The sequence below is a fragment of the Apaloderma vittatum genome, unplaced genomic scaffold (genome assembly GCF_000703405.1).
Source record: "Apaloderma vittatum isolate BGI_N311 unplaced genomic scaffold, ASM70340v1 scaffold2248, whole genome shotgun sequence".
NCBI lineage: Eukaryota > Metazoa > Chordata > Aves > Trogoniformes > Trogonidae > Apaloderma > Apaloderma vittatum.
The window spans coordinates 37,856-54,470 of record NW_009728831.1 but is presented as its reverse complement, the minus strand read 5'-3'; the positions used below and the strand labels follow the sequence as shown (position 1 = coordinate 54,470).

Here is a 16,615-nt window from a genome sequence, read left to right as displayed (position 1 = left end):
CAGTCCAGAAAGTAAGTAGAAAGCTTCACTGGGTTTCTCAGGGGAAGCTCCTGGCCTCTGCATTTGACAGATCAGAATAACACTGCTCCTCCATTCCTGAAGGGCTGCTACAACTATTGCAGAGAAAGTCCAAAGGAAAAAAAAAAAATCAACCCTAGATTAAATTTCAGTGACAATGAATCAAAAAGTGAGTGCTTAAAACAACACAAATACAATTGCTTTTCTGCATAGATACGACCTTTCCACCCCATAATACAAACCCATTTGTTCTCAGTGATGCAGAACCTTGTTGTAGAAATGTCATTACAGCAAGAAGCAGCATCAGGGAGGATATGTCTTTGGATATGGATTTATGTCTTGGAAGGTGAATGTACCTGCAGTGATCCAAAACACGCACAGGCAGTGTGTGACAACATATCTCGGTTGTGTTCACTGCCTTTCCAGTACTTCCATGAGGAAGCAGACCTGTATGAAAAAAAACATTTGCAGTGTGCAAAATAGTTCCTAGTATGAGTGTTTTAGAAAATGTCTGGAAAATACCTAAATGCACAAAGGCATTATATAGATTTATAGCTTTAAGAAACTCATCTGTCATCTCCTTTCAAGGTTCCTTGGCCCAGCTCCCCAAGCCTCCACATGCTGGATCAAACTGTTCACTCCGGTGAAGGCATTGCCAGCAAAACACCATAGGGTTCAACTGCTTTTAGAAAAACAATTGCAAACCTCTCTTCTTAAAACCCAACTACACAAACAAACCAAGCCACCCCACCATGGTAAGAGTAACATTCACAAAACTGACATATCTTTCACTGGTTAAACTTCATGGAAATAATAAAGCCTTATCAGAAACTCTGAAATTTTGCCTCAAGCAGAATGCTTGAAAGGGCACAAATCCAAAGATCCCACGATATCCACAAGAGACGTGAATACAGGCAGTGACATTATGCAGCAGGCGCTCAAACACTGCAGTAACGGGTGGGAGCACTTGTGCAGGATGGATGAAACACTGAGAAAGAGAGTCCCAGACATGCAGGATGGATAAAAGGCTGAGAAACAGAGTCCCAGACACATCACCTTGTGCAGCAGGACATCCCAGATTCCTTTGCTTTGCCTTGAGATGAAGAGAGGGCTGCTACAAGCAAGAGAAGCGTGTGTGTGTATGTGTGTCCTTGCACTCGTGTACAGGAGTGGCCTGCAACATCTGCACTAAGTTAGGCGGTTGGTGTCACCCAATCAAAGCACAAAACTCTTGGTATTAGGCAAGAGAGTGAGGCACTCCTAAGAGTATAACACACACAGGATGCCAAGTGAACAGGATAAGCAAAGGCTTAACCTCAGGAGATTGAATCTTTCCCCAAGCTGTTCCGGAAACTTGGGGAAATCCTACTGACCTCAGTGTCAATCCTCTTGAATAATAGTTTGCCAAAAGTTTGCCATAGTTCCGATTAGGAACATCTCGGAATCTGAATTATATTTGACAACTGTTTCTGCAGTAAAACAGCCTGTGCAAACAGAGTATCTTGCTGCCTGTGCCATCTCAAAATGGTGCCACAATACTGCACATTCGCAGTGTTACCACCATTTCATTTCATTTCATGAACCTTGCTTCTTGAATTGTTTCCATAGGTTATTTCCTTTTTATTGCCTCCCTTATTAATTTACACAGGACTCAGTCTGAAATTCTATTTGAAACTGCCTAAGGTATTCTACATCAATTCTTTTGAACTTGCTTTGTTCACCTATCAGCGTTCTTAGGGATTACTACAGCAGTAAAACCCTTGTGGAGTACAGAGCAAATGCAAGACACACTTCAGCTACAAAATCTCTTACTGCCATGCTTGGCACGACAGTAAGATAGTTTTGCAGCTACAAAAATTACCTGATTCTAGCAGCTTGCCAACCTTGCAAGCTACTTACCTGTTTTGCACTTGCAAACAGAAAATGCAGATTGGTTGAGGCTGCGTTCACTAAGTCTGCTTTTAAGGCTGCGCAGAATTTAGTCAAATCACAAGCCTCTAAACATAGTAGGTGATAACGGTGACAACAGCAAATCCTGATCATTTGTGCCTGAAGTTTAGTTCAGTTAATTAATTTTGGACTAGTGCCAAGCTGTGACTTACCTTTGCTCTCCATCTGCATCTGTTACTTCTGGTTGGTCCCTTGTCTCTCTCTGCGGCAACACAGTAGCTCAGTCTGGTTATTTACTGCCCAGTCCTCTGCTCAGGGAAAGACTTGAGCCTTCCTGCCTGATAAACAGTGCTAATCTTTCTTTTTTCCTTGCTTCAACAGTTCCACAGGGACCATCATGACTGTCTCCAGGCTGCTGTTCTCCCTCCACGGTCTCTGTTTTCTGGCAAAGGTTTATGGTGCTCTTTTCCCCTCTTACATATAAAGGTACCTGCCCTCTGTCTCATCCCCAAGGGCCTCAGTCAAGGCAGAGCTTTTTTCCACTCCTTGAAGTAACTCTCATCTCACTACAGATTATGTTTTTCATGTTGCTCCTAACTACTCTCTACACTATTTGCAACCTGAAGGCCCCTCCTAGAACCTTTCTTACCAAGAACCTTAAAGAAGTTAGGAAGAAAGATGAGGGAGGGGAGGAAGGGGCATGACTACTGGAAAGGGTCAAAATGAAATTGCCATGGGACTGAAGAATATGAAAAACTACAAAAATCAGGAATGCTTTTCCAGGGACCCAATGTCACAAAACTGGCAGAAAGCTGAGAGATCACATATAGATGGGCAAGCCAACTCCATGCCAGAGAAGGTGGCAAACAAAAAAGGTGGTTTCCACAATTGCAGGATCACCATTCCAGCCAGGAGAAACTGAAAATTAACCAGGTCCAGAGGCTTGGCTCAGAAGTGGAAGAAATGATTGTACTTAAGACAGAAAGAATATGATGCTCATTTAGAGAAGACAGTGAAAAAGAGTTAAATTGTAGGGGTTAACTTCTAAATGTGACTTGCAAAATTTAGCTGCTTCACTTCAGCAGTGATGTCATTAACAGGCTAACTTGTAGTTTTGAAGATTTTCATGCTATTAATCCCAGTTTTCCACTACATAGCTCTTGGCTGGTATTTCTTTGCCTGGGTCATTACACTGACTTTCTGGCCAAGAACTGTTGCAGTTGACTCACAGGTCACTGAGGTTTAAAATAAATAGGAAAAAAAACGGAGAAGGGATATGTGACATCATTCATGATTACAAAGTTCTTGGTGTGTTCTGAGAAAACATTCAGGTCAGAGTAAACTGGAAACAGAAAAATAGACTTTCATACTCAGGTCCAACTGAAACACAGTTCTATACAGAAAGCAGAGCTAATTATCACAGACTTTTTGATTCCAAACAACCCTGTTCTTGCAGAGAACCAATTTAGGTTTAGATCAGTGTTAGCAGACTATATTTGTGATAGGCCTTTTATCTACCCCAGTACAGAAGGGCAGTGACTCAGTTATCTTGCCCCTGTCTTGCTGGTGATGCCTGCCTCAACAAGCAAATGTACTTTTCTTGCCTTAAAGATGAAATAAAAACTTAACAGAAGCAAGTGAAAGGGTGTTATAAAAGTAGTTAAACAAAACGAAATAAAAAAGGACCCAACAAGACGTTGCTGTTCTCTGGGGTGTTTTTCAAAGAGCAGAAACTACTTAAGATACAGTATATACTATGAGCTGCTCCTAAGAGCAAGGGTGTCTCCATTTTCCGTAAGGAATTTGAACTTAACATCCTGCCAAAGGTTATCAATTTTCAACTCGCTGAAAAACAAATACAGTCACTAATAATGATCAGACCTTGGGCTTTGAAGGTTGTTAACAGTTAAAAAAGAACCCTCTGCTACTTCATTTAGTCTATAAAGGATTACTCTTTTATTAGTGTAGCTGAGGGATCAGTAGAAATGTTTGTCTAATGAATGCAGCTACTATATTTGAGCACATGCCTGAATAAGCTACTTGTTGATTGAAATCTATCTATTTATAAGAACTTCTGAATAGTGCAAAACTTATCTGTATTGCAGTATTGCAATGGCTTTTGCATAACAGTAAATATTTTACTGCCATTCACGCTCTGAAATTCATCTCATTTACCAGTTTTATTTCTGAAACCTATCACATAAAATGGACAGGATGGAGTTTTCTCCATCTGGCCTGATTTGCTTATGACTTTTTAGCTCAAAAAACCGCAGTGCTTAGCATTCCTCAGCAGAGGATAGGCACATCTTTTATATGCACTTATGTACATAAAACATCTTCAGAAATGTAAATTAAAACACTTATAGTAAAAGTGCTATCCAGGTCTGTCTTAATGCAAGGTAACCATCAAAATTTTGTAATAAAATAATTTCTAAGATTCCACTCTGTTCATTTTTCAGCCTTAATACAAAGTCCATCTATTACTATTTGAATTTAAAATGCTTCATAAATGGAAGAAGCCACAGTTTTGTAATGGCAGACATCAATGGAAATCTCTTATGCGAATAAAATAAATGAAACTAACATATTAAAATATAACAGTTTACATAATTTAAACCAAACCGGTAGACCAGCAATAAAAAGCTCTCCGGAAAACAGAGTTGAAACAAAAGAGCAGGAAATTCAGAACTAAGGCACAGTGTTTAAAGGTATTTAATTATGAAAACAGTTTTTTTTCCCCTGAACTACAGTGAACATTCACAAAGTCTCTAGTTATTGCCTGTTAACGTCAAATACAGATGATCCATGTTCAGACTGATATTTAGACCTAGCTTTGTCAAATCTGATCAAGACTTTGAAAATAGGGACTTTGAACGATCAGTGTAGAAGAAACAGAAAGGCTCTGTCTGATTTTCTGAGAGCGTTTAGTATGTTTATTTCTGAAGTCAGACGCCTTTAAAGGTTTCTTCAGCACAGGCTGCCCAGGGAGGTTGTGGAGTCTCCTTCTCTGGAGACATTCAAAACCCACCTGGACGCGTTCCTGTGTGACCTACTGTAGGTGATCCTGCTCTGGCAGGGGGCTGGACTAGATGATCCTTTAAGGCCCCTTCCAAGCCCTGACATTGTGTGATTCTGTGAACACTATACCCCAAACAACTAGCCATTTTTGAAAAGGAAAGCTATCAGTCCTGTAGTCAGCACTTAGATTTGTGTGTAACATGCTAGAAATGCACAGACAGGAGGATGACTTATGTTCCAGCCTCTGTAACGCACACTGCTTCTAAGAGATGCTCCTTCCTGTAAATGCACCACTTGCACCTTCAGAATTAACAAGCTTCTATCACAGACACACACACAATTATATAGAAGTGTGTGTGTGTATATATATATATGAATGCAGATGAAGAAGAGTTAAATACATGTATATTTAATTTATTTGCATTACTCTGGAAATACCACAAAGTTTTTTATCTTCATTTTATCCCCTGAAATACATTATGTCCATCTGTACTGTCATTCATATAGTCACTGATATTGAGGCAGAAATACTGAACAAAAGAGCTAAGTTAAAAAAATTTCAAAGGGACATTATACCTTCTTGGGCAGTGCTGCTCCAAAGCACGATAAAATTAATACCTGTTTTTCTCTCCCTTGTTTATTTTGAAAATAGAGATGTAGTTTTAACGACAGTACAAACATATCCAAAAGCTACACCTGTAAACGTATCCTCTGTAGTTGCATGTAAGCCATACTCCATCCTTAGATCTGAAAAATCACTCCAAGTTTTATTTCTTTCTAAGGCACTTTTGGCACAGAGCTTGGCATGACTGATAGGATGAGAGCTGTTTGCCTTTGTGAATGTACTACTCTGTGGTGGAAGCAACACTAAGGATGATGTGACACAGAACATAACATTTACTGGCATTTTCTGGGGATGACCTGCTTGAGTCAGCACGGTCTCACCAGCCCTGAGAACACTCACTTCTGCTCATGAGTAACGTCCCAACCCAGAAAAGCCTTTTAACACCACACCCGGCTGTGTACACTTCCTCTGTGAAGACAGAGTCCTCTGGGTGAATCAGGAGATCTTCCCTGAGTTCTAACCATCACTGATTGAAAATACATCATAGGTTGAACCATATTAGGTCAAAATCATTCAAACAAACCCTCTTAGACCATGGAAGTAAATTGTTTTTCATGCATCATACTTCCTCCAGCTTTACTGGCTCCATACTCATCTTCAAAACCCTGAGACAGTTGCTTTCCCTGTCTGGGTAAGAAGTTGAAAAATTCTAGACTCATCCATTTCACTTCTATTTCACACCAAACTAGCTCAAATGGCAGACAGATGACAAAAGTAATTCCTAATACTTCTGAAGCCAAGAAAAAGAGATCAGCAGTATCTGAAGTTCTACTGTGAAGTGTATGACATTCCTAAAAAAATATTGCTTGAGTCCATGCTACACTAAGTAATTACATAGAGCGTTTGAAAATAACATAAATGTTATAAGTGTTATTTGTAGGTGTGACAACTGCATCAGGAAAGCACTGTCCAGTTTTGCTAAACCCTCAAGAATTCTGCAGTTGTCACAGGAGTGATCTGAGTGAAAAACATTCCCATGTTAGAAGACAGATGCTACCCACAAGATGGAGATCTGGGAAGCCTGCAGCCTGCTTAGGAAATGTTCCTTCCCAGAAAGTTTCTTTGACAGCCAGAGCTTTCATAGAAATATTGTCTTCATGCCAATGGTCTCCTAGAGCTACTGGCATGAGTACAGAAAACAAGCACCACACAAAATGGAGGTGGCGGTTGTCTGTAAAGTTTTAAAAGGTCCCTGTGATGAACTCCAAAGAAACAGTGCAGGTTCACCTTGCATCCAAGAAAGATGAAAGTGCCACTAACACAAAAAAGCGTAGCAAGAAAATACCTGGTAAGAGATTTATATCAGGCATTCAGTCTCATGGATCAAGTGGCTGAGATATCTGGGATGGTTATCTGTTCCGAAAAGTCAGGGTCTCCTGAAGAGAAAGTCAGCTCCTGCCTCGTATATCAACTGTACATACGTAAATTGTGTACTTTTAGGTCTGTGCAGTTATCTCCCTTCTATTACATTATTTATGACAGGAAAATTGGTGTGCTGTGGTGACATTAGCCATCCCACTCTTCAGGAACACCCTGTTTGTGGACAGCAGGCTTTCCCTGTATCAGGTGAAAGACAAAGCTGTTTATATACCACACATCTGCTAAGAGAGGGAGGCTCAAATGAGGAAAAATAAAAAATCTGTGCTGAGAAAACATGTAAAGTAGTGCAGGGGTGAGACATCAGAAGAGCAGAAAGACTTTTTCATGTGACAAACTTAGGCAAAAAAAAATTTTCAAAAGAAAAAAACAAAAGAGAAAGGAAATAAAGGCCCCCTCACAGACCTCTCTGTGAGACTCATTATGAAATGTTAACCTCCCATCTGTCGTTATTAAATGTTAGGCAGAAGCCATTGCAGAAAAACAAAAGCATCTTCAAACTTTAGTTGTACCAGTATCTCAGGCAGACTCCATGGAAATTATTTTCTTTTAAATCAAGACAACTGAATTAAAATGTCAAGTTTTTAAGTTGATAATAGGATATAATTCTGGTTTAAAGTTTGTCATAAGATCACAAGAAAAATGGCAGATTTTCCTGCCACCAAACAACACACCTAAACCGTTTCATCTCAATAAAATCTAGTGCTGGGAATAAATTAATTGTTTTAAAGATTTTTTTTCTTTTCCTTTGTGAATAAGGTAAATTACATCCAAATATAATTATAAAAAGATAGTAGTGGTGGAGGCTGTCACAAAACTCACAGCTTTTTCCTTTTTTCAGTCAGGTAGGACCTTGACTCTAGACATGAACAACACAGGACTATCTCTAGCAAATTCTGCACAAACTTCAGTGCCTCCTCCAGTCCTGGGCCATTTCAGTGAAGTAGTGTTTCAGACTCAGCTCTCCTTCACTGGCAGGTAAACCTGTTTCTAAGATAGTAATTTTTGTGGAAACCTCATGTTAAAATACTGGCAGCAAGTAATTTACTCTCTATTCCATGAAGCTTTACAAGGATACAAAGCTTTACAAAGGAATCAGGATGGCTCCCCCTTCACACATCAAAGTAACACCCTTTTGCTACTGCTTCAAATCCAGTTGTTTGCTTTTACCTTTCGACTTTCTCTTCAGGGAGAGTATTCTTGTCATTTAGTAATGGTATAATTTGCACTGACTGTAGCACAGACAGTGCATATCCAGAATATAGATAACCACATTTTTGGAGACTGTATCATTCTTCTATGGAAGAAAGAGCCAAATTCACAATAAGTTAGGAAATTATTTTGCACAGGTTTCTGGAAAACCCTAAAAAAAAATGCTGTTTTAAGAAGTGCTGTAGCAAAGTTGCTTAAAAATGAAACAATGCAAAACAATCTAGATGAAAATAACTTGTTCAAGGTCTAGTCAGATGTAAGTATTTTAGCTTAGATTGCAGTTTTATTGCTGCCTCAGTAGGGGGATATCCCCACGCCTGTAAACAGCCCAGATGAAGTGCCAGTCTAGGCACATGGGACACAACTTATGTATTTTTGAATAATTTATAATACTGCTTGAAATAATAACTGCTTGCAAATCCCAAAGCAGCAAACATCCTGCTACTTTGATTGCATTACAAGAATAACAAGAAAAGGACTTAATCCTTACTCTTGAGACCCTACTCTTATTGCTCTGTCAGCAATTAGCACCAAATTAAAATTGGAATGTGCCTGACAACCTAGCGAGCCACCTCAGGGCCCAGGCCCCGGCGCCATGACAGCTTGCCCTCGCCTCAGCCTCCTGCCACCCACCACCAAGGGGCCAACCTTACAGCTTCTCTGATTGGCCAGGGGAAGACAAGAGGCACCCTCTGATTGGCTGTGTGCCTGGATGGCGAGGGCGATAGGCTGTGCCCAGCTCCCGCTTCTGCCATGTGCTGGTCCCACCTCCTCCCACTCGCCCACTTCCAACATGGGTGGGGCCTCTCACCAAGCCCTGGCGCCCAGGCGTGGTGCTGTCAGGCGGAACCAGTCCTCAGGAATCGCCTTAAATACACGCAGCCCCGTTCCAGAAAACCTGGGCCTCAGAAACCAAGACAGGCAACTTTGTAAGCCAGCCACAGTGGATAAGGATCTGAAAAAGCAGCCTCAGCTGTGAAGAAAGCTGACCACAAGAACAGCACTGTACAGAAAAATGTTTATTGACAGTGTTGTTGCATTAGAATTGTTACCATTTCATCAGCAAAAGAAACATGTCGTTGTCTTCCTGTCACCAAATCTGGTCCATATGTCAGCACCGGTCTCTCAGCTGGTTGCTCAGTTCCTGAAGTTCAGCAATCGTGTTGTCCATAGTTATCACTTCATCAGCTATCTCACTGTGAACTTCATTACTTGTTACATCTACAAAAAGTTGCTGCGTGACAAAAAGCAATACATGATTTTAAAACATACATACAGTTTTTCTGTTTTAGTATTAAGACGGAATAGAGGAAGCTCATTGCTACCATCCTGCCTTTCATATTTTTCATATATATGATGGCATCTCTTTCTTTAAAAAGGCTATTTCATGGCTAATAAAGAGAAGGTACATATATGTGTGTGCACACACATAGGTACAGATATACAGACCTGAGATGTATGCAACACACCTGGTATTTTGCCAAAGGGGCCAAATCTACCTGTGGACGCTGGGTTTCTGATCTGACCCGACTGCCTGTGCTGATTCCTGATACCATTGAAAGACTTGACCACGAAACTCAAATTAGAAAAGCATTTCACATACTGTCACTGCAGTTTAAAAACACACCTGTTGATAAATTAGTAGTTGTGAATTTTAATGGCTATTTTCCCCAGTGTCATATTCTGTTGGGTCATTTTCTCCAAAACCTCAATCATGTTTTAACATTTGATGTCAGACATGCATGGATTGAGCCATGCATCTGTGTGTAATTAAGTTATACAAGAGAAAACAAAACACTACAGAGTAATAAAAATAGTTCTTAAAGACCTCAAGACATTAACAGAAACACAAAGCAGCTAACCCATGAGCAGTCACAATCTTCATGTGTTTACAGGGAAACTAAGGGAGAGGAATGTTAAATGACTTGTCTAAAGCCTTGAGATATGCCAGCTCTGAACCGAAGCTTTGTGCATGCTGCACCAGAACGCGTTGCTATTGCAAGGCCAGGACTTGCCACTTGACCCAAGTAATATAGAGGCTGTGTGAGGTACCACTCCACAGAAATATGGTGGTGGTGGGACCCAAATGTATGTTTCTCCTTTATTATGTAAAGGGAGAGTGATTCACACTTCATTTGAAACAAATGAAAAGCCTACATTTAGAGACAAAAAGAAACCACGACAACAAAAGTTGCTCTGGAGTACATCTGTACATCATTATATCATCAAAACATAACGGGACAATACAGATACGTATATAAACAAGAATGTACTTAAAAGGCCCGAAGGAAGGTCTTTAGTTCTGTGCCTCAGAACAGTGTTGTCACTGAACAAAGGAACATCTTACACAAAAATAGGAACAAGTTTCTGCTACAAGTACAGAAACTTTTCTGACTTTCAGCCCCAAACGCTCACCCGGGGAATGTGACAGAAAGTTTAGTTCTTTCTGGCTAAGACAGCTAAATAAATCCGAATGATATAATTATTTGTTCGAGGTGGGGATGGGAGGTATGTTGTTAGTTTGGGGTTTGTTTGGTTTTGTTTTGCTGTTTTCTGTTTTTTTTCCCTTTCTCCACACAGAGAGATCTATTCAACTAGATGGAGTCTGGGGAAGTTTCACGCATCATCATTCTTTGGGCTGTGTCCCGTGTTTCCCTGCAACAATACCTACACCTCCTACATTTATGATACAGCTGATGAATATTCTAATTTTTGGAGACTCTACATGCCAGATCCCAATAGTACATGGGGGCAAGGAGCAGAATAGGGTCTACTATGCGTATTGGCAGAGCATGCAACTGCCCAGAAGGCTCTGTTCAGAAAGAAATCCATTAATAACACATTATCAAGTTGCAGCCTTCAGTAGACAATTTTAAGGAAAGGTGCAAAGTGACATTGTTTCACCTGTACAAAAACTACTGGTTTCTTCCAACTGCATGTCCTGACTGAAATGTTTGGATTTTATCTTTTAAAAGTTACTTTCACTGTTCCTTTATTCCTTCTGAAATCTTAACTACTGACTCTTCTCTTAGCTCATTTTTTAAGTGCTTTTGTATGTTAGAAGAGAGAAAAAAAGCACCCCACACTAATATTGACTCACAAGGCAGCAAAAGGAGATGTCAAGCTTGGACAGGCACAAACAGTGCTAAAGTGTTTGTGCATAGGATCTTACAGAGGATGACTGAGTTTTTAAACCACAACACACTTTAGAAATTCAATATGACTTCAAATTAAAAATAAGATGGCATCTTGGAAAGTATGCAAAAACAGCAAAGTCATGCCAAGAGCTTTATCTCCAACACCTAAGTTTTCTTCTAAGTGCCATACAACTTAGAGGCACCATTATCTGCCAATAATACAGATGTTCATTTAATTAGTGTCTTCAGGAATTAAGAGAACAATTTATGAGACTCACCTATTAATCTTTCAAATACTGCATGATCTTGCATAATATAAACCACTTGTATTTATGTAATTTATCTCAAGTAGTCTTGCATTCTCTACAGTCATAGTATACACACTTTTTTCAAAAAAACCCACAACATTTTGTGAATCACAACAAAACATACATGTTGTGGCTTTTTTCACCACATTACTAAGACTTATATATGCCAGTATCTAAACCCACAGTTCAAGAGCCAGCTTGTGTCTGCTTATACAACTTTCCTAGGCTTTTATCCTTAAAATTATAGGACTTAAAAGAGAGCGAGCCAAGTTTAGCACACTGATGAGGGATCAACACTTCGTAACACAAGCACACATGTTATAAAACTTGTGCTCTGTAATTCACATTTACTAAATCCCACACACAGTCAGAAGGAATATGTCTTTAAGACACTGCGTGTATTTTGAATGAAAACATATTCAATATTAAACACTGGCTGTGTCTCGCATTGTAAGATGAAGTGTAAAACTAGGCTAATAATGGTGCAGAAACAGACTCAGCTCTTTGAATGCCTGGCTATGGAGGCACAACTCTAAAAATCAAACATATGACTCAAACATGATGCTATTTTCCAATTAATTAATATATGAATTTAATAAAACCTTACTTAAAAATTAGATCTCTCTTGTAATAAGTAACTCTGTTTTTAAAACACTTGTGATGCAAAGTAGTCCTGACAAAGTTTTGGTCCTTTCTTCAGGTTTACATCCATTCTTTCTGATACTGCCCTGCTTCCCCCATGACTCTTCACATAAGGAACAGGTCTTTGAAATCACTGATTTCTTCCAAACATTCAAGTCTGTCTGTCCAACTTTGAGTAAAATTCTAACTTACTCTAAAATGTCAATGCTATCTCTTAGACTAGTAAGTTTATTTCAAAGCCTAGAAGGAAGGAGTGAAATAGAAGTCTACTTAAAACTGGAATCCTTAACAGTGAAGAGGTGAATATCCATCAGATGAAGCACTAGGATAGGCAGCTGTTATCTGATTTATAAACGACTCTGAACAGATAAATGGTTTCTGGCAACAGAACAAAGATGCCTAGCTTTCAAACAAAAATTCCTACCTTTGAGGCATTCCTACCTTTGCTTTGGATGACAAGCCACGTAAGTTGAGCCGAGCTGAAGAAAGTATCTGCAAAGCTTCCTGATGATTAGATTTGTTCTTGCTGCATTTTATAGCCACTAGAATCGAAACACAGAAGAAAAAGACCCCCAAACAAGAAAGCATTACCTCTACAGCAATAGTCTTTAAACAACAGCATTTAATTAAAAATCATTACACCCTCCATAGACTTTTTTTAATGTAATATCACAAAAAAGAAACAGAAAGAAAAAGAATGCAAAGTAATTTTGAGAAAATAACTCTAAACCCAACAGGCATATGTATCCTTCTTAAACATAAATATCACAGCACAGTAAATAGTCTACATTTTATCCATCTCCTGACAGGCACAGTCAATCACATTACATGATGATTTGAGGACTGAGATGAACTACAGATGCATTTTCACTTGCATTATGAAATTGCTAGACCGTGAAATTAAATGATTTCACGTTTACCGGTCATATGTTTACTGACTCACACAGCACAATATCTGCCTCATTCCAAGTATAATTTGTATGCACCACCAGGATGATACTCTCTGTTAGAGGAGTTCCAATAACAGAAATAAATACAATGGGTAAAGTATAATATTAATTTTGCTAATAAGCTTAATACACTTCATTAACAATAAAAGTTCTTTTCACGTAGAACATACCATGTGCAATCTCTATTGCTCCTTTCACCACTTTCTTAAAAGAAGAAACATCTTTCTCCCAATCACTTGATTGAATTTCACATTTATGTGCCTTAGTGAGACACTGCAGTGACTGCAAGGAAGAGGGGAAAAAAAATACGTGAGAAAAACTAGGAGACTAATTTAGTTTTAAGTATCTATAAAATTTATGTTCAATCTAGAAAATGAATGTATCTTTACTATGCTTGATTTCCTGTCAGTTGGAGTAGTGCCCTTCTCTGCAACAGTAAGCACCAGCTGCAACACAGATGTTCTTCACCAATACTGCATCTCAAGTACAAGAGGCACATAAAGTAACATGTCTAATTTTTATCTTTTAAAAATCTGTCTAGACTGATGGATGTGACCCATGCTTGCCAAGTCATCACACAAAAAAAGGAAAAAACACTTGTACTCAGACTTTGAACAGCAATTTTGTACCTAAAAAAATCCCAAACTGATTACATCAAAGCTTTCTTTCTGTATATGTATTCTTGGTGAATAATGTATTTTACAGATGCAGATGTTAGCTGCCATACTACTCTGGTTCTCAGTGTGATCACAAAAAATAAATATAAACAATATGGAAGGAAGGTCCCATTAAGAAAAAAAAAACATGAAAAATCTAAGCAGAAGAAATGAGTTTTTGAGTTTTGTTTTTTTTCTAAAACAATAGAAATAATGAATAACTACATGCCAGAAGTTACATGGCTTGGCTCGATGACAACTCTTCAATTATCCTTTTACAGAGTTTATATATTTAAAGGAAAAAAACCCACTTTTCATAGAATCACAGAATGGCCTAGGCAGAAAGGAACCTTAGAAATCATCTAGTCCAACCTCCCTGTCATGGGCAGGGACGCCAACTCTCGACTAGACCAGGCAACACATGGGGACCGAGCGGTACATGTACATGTAAAGACTTCTAACTGATGAACAGATATGAATTTTGGGCGTTGTCATCTCAGAAGCTTCTACCTTCTCTCTCCCACCAGAGTTCCAGTCACTACAGCTCAGGTGATTGAATTGCTCATGCTGCTGTGAACTGCAGTAAAAGCATATTGAGTCAAACCAGAGAAAATTACTTTTTACATAATAACCTCGTAGTCATTCTGGCCAGCAGAGGCAAGAACTTCCAAGAGAAGGAACAGCGTTTACAGCAGTCTGCTTTCAGTCTGCATGTGTCTGAGTCATAGCAGCAAATTAGGGGAGGAGTCTGCTGACAAATGTCAGGGAAGGGAAAGAATTTTAAGTCTTGTGGGCTGTTTGGTGCACTTCTAGAACCTGGATTTATCCTGGAAGGAAACAGTTATAAGCTGGTGAAAGTCCAAGGAACAGAAAGGTTTCATAACCTGGGTAAGGATGAGCAGGAAACTTCAAGGCTGGAAAGATTCCTTGTTGGGAAAGAGGTGGACTGGGCTGCATTCAGCATAGGAAAGAATCAAGTACTGAATGAGGTGACTGGTCGGACACAAGAAAGTGCAAGAGTAAATATAGGCTAAGCTAAGGAAAAAACCCACAAACCCGACGTTTCAACACTTTTACACTCCTAACTTGTAAATCCTGTCTGACTTTGATTCAATTTAAAAAGAACTGCTGTGAATTATAACTGTAGACTCTAGTGATTCATGGCATCAGATATGGCAGCAGAGCAGAAAGGTAAAAAACCCAACAACCAGCCCACCCTTTATAATAGCCAGACATACAAGGTTCGTTTCAAATCCAATATTAAGAACAAAAATTATTAAATATATTTATATCTCCACTAAATAAGGTATTACATTATGGAAACAGTCAAACCCTACAATTGTAAGGAGGTACATGACACTGTGATAGATCTGTACCCACTTCTTCGTCCTATGAGGGCGCCATACAGTAAATAGTGCCCTTTGAGAATTCAGTGACTTTTTGCATAATAAATGTGGGTGGAAAACTGCAAAGACACATCTGGAATTTTTTTACAGAGAGTTATATTCACTTAATATCCAATTGACATATGATGGTGCTTGTGGCAGCGAAGCCAATAAATACTGCTTCCGACATTTTACTTTATAATATAATATCAGAAAAGATACCAGCAATTATCTATCTGTACTGTAATTTTTTTTTTTTACACTGTAAACTAATACATGATGTGGCTGTAAGCAGTTTTGCTCTTTCACGATTGTTATACTAGGATAATTGGCTACACACATAAGCATACCTTAACTATGTATAAACATGACTCCATTTCCCAGGGCAAGCCAGACCACAAGTGTGTTCCATAACCAGTCAGATTAGGAAGCACAGTTAAAGTCCTGTCTACTCTACAAATTGAAACCATGTTTTTAACTGGGTTAGTGAAAAATACTGTGACATAACCAGATTCTGAAATGATTACATTTATAGTATAGACAAGGCCTCTGCTACTTTGCATGTCTGAGTAAGAATTTAAGGATATATTACAGGATATTGCAGTGTCTGTATTTCTGAATTCTAAATAGGCCAAATCCCTTTTATTGTTTAGCTGCAAAGAAAAAGGAAGGAAAAAAGGGAGGAACTGAAGGTATAATGGACACTGGCAATGACTAAATAAAGCACTCCACAGGGCAGAGCATAAAGAGCAATGAGTAAGATCCAAATAATTTTAAGTTGAACCCCACAGGCCCAACCATCTGCCTAATATATTTGACATCAAGCAACAAGCAATCCTCCACACTGACAGTTTTACCCAGGCCAAAGGCTTACCCCTGTTAGGAAAAACATAGTGAATGCTGACCTCGTGTATTTTCAGCTTCAGTGAAGATCTGATAACCCATAATAAGTATTTTTTGAGTGTGCGAGGTTATTTGAATTTTGGAAATTTAATAAGAAATGCAAAGCACACTCCAGCGTACAACAAAGTAAACACAAGCAGTGTAGAGTGGCTATTTAAAAAATGCAATCAAATTGATTATGTGGGAAGTGCCAGGAACAAGAGACGGAAGTTACTGCAGCAAAACCAGAGACAGGTAAAGAGAAACCAATGGTTCAACAGACTAAGAATTAAATAGCATAATTTAATTCTATTTTAATCTAAGTAAGGACAAAGCACATTTACTCTGGGAACTCCAACTGTGGTATAGACTATCTTAATGCATTTTCCCTTCGCAATTGCAAAGAAGAATACAGACGGCTTTTAAACCCACTGGATCATGTCATTAAGATCCACTTTTTTTTTTCCCCCAGAACCTGCAATACTTTGTCTTTACAATCAAAAATTACAACTTAA

The 16,615-nt window shown here is 38.9% G+C and overlaps 1 protein-coding gene across 1 annotated transcript in view; it reads right to left on the bottom strand.

The window, feature by feature from the left end:
* Nucleotides 1-9,144: 9,144 nt before the first annotated feature.
* Nucleotides 9,145-16,615, bottom strand: part of TTC27 (tetratricopeptide repeat domain 27) — a gene marked incomplete at its 5' end in the record, with an annotated part of 44,837 nt that continues 37,366 nt past the window's right edge. The window contains 3 exons of the mRNA XM_009874200.1: nucleotides 9,145-9,374; nucleotides 12,669-12,769; nucleotides 13,348-13,459. Of these exons, the coding sequence (XP_009872502.1) occupies nucleotides 9,252-9,374; nucleotides 12,669-12,769; nucleotides 13,348-13,459 (336 nt within the window). The remainder of the gene's footprint in view (nucleotides 9,375-12,668; nucleotides 12,770-13,347; nucleotides 13,460-16,615) is intronic.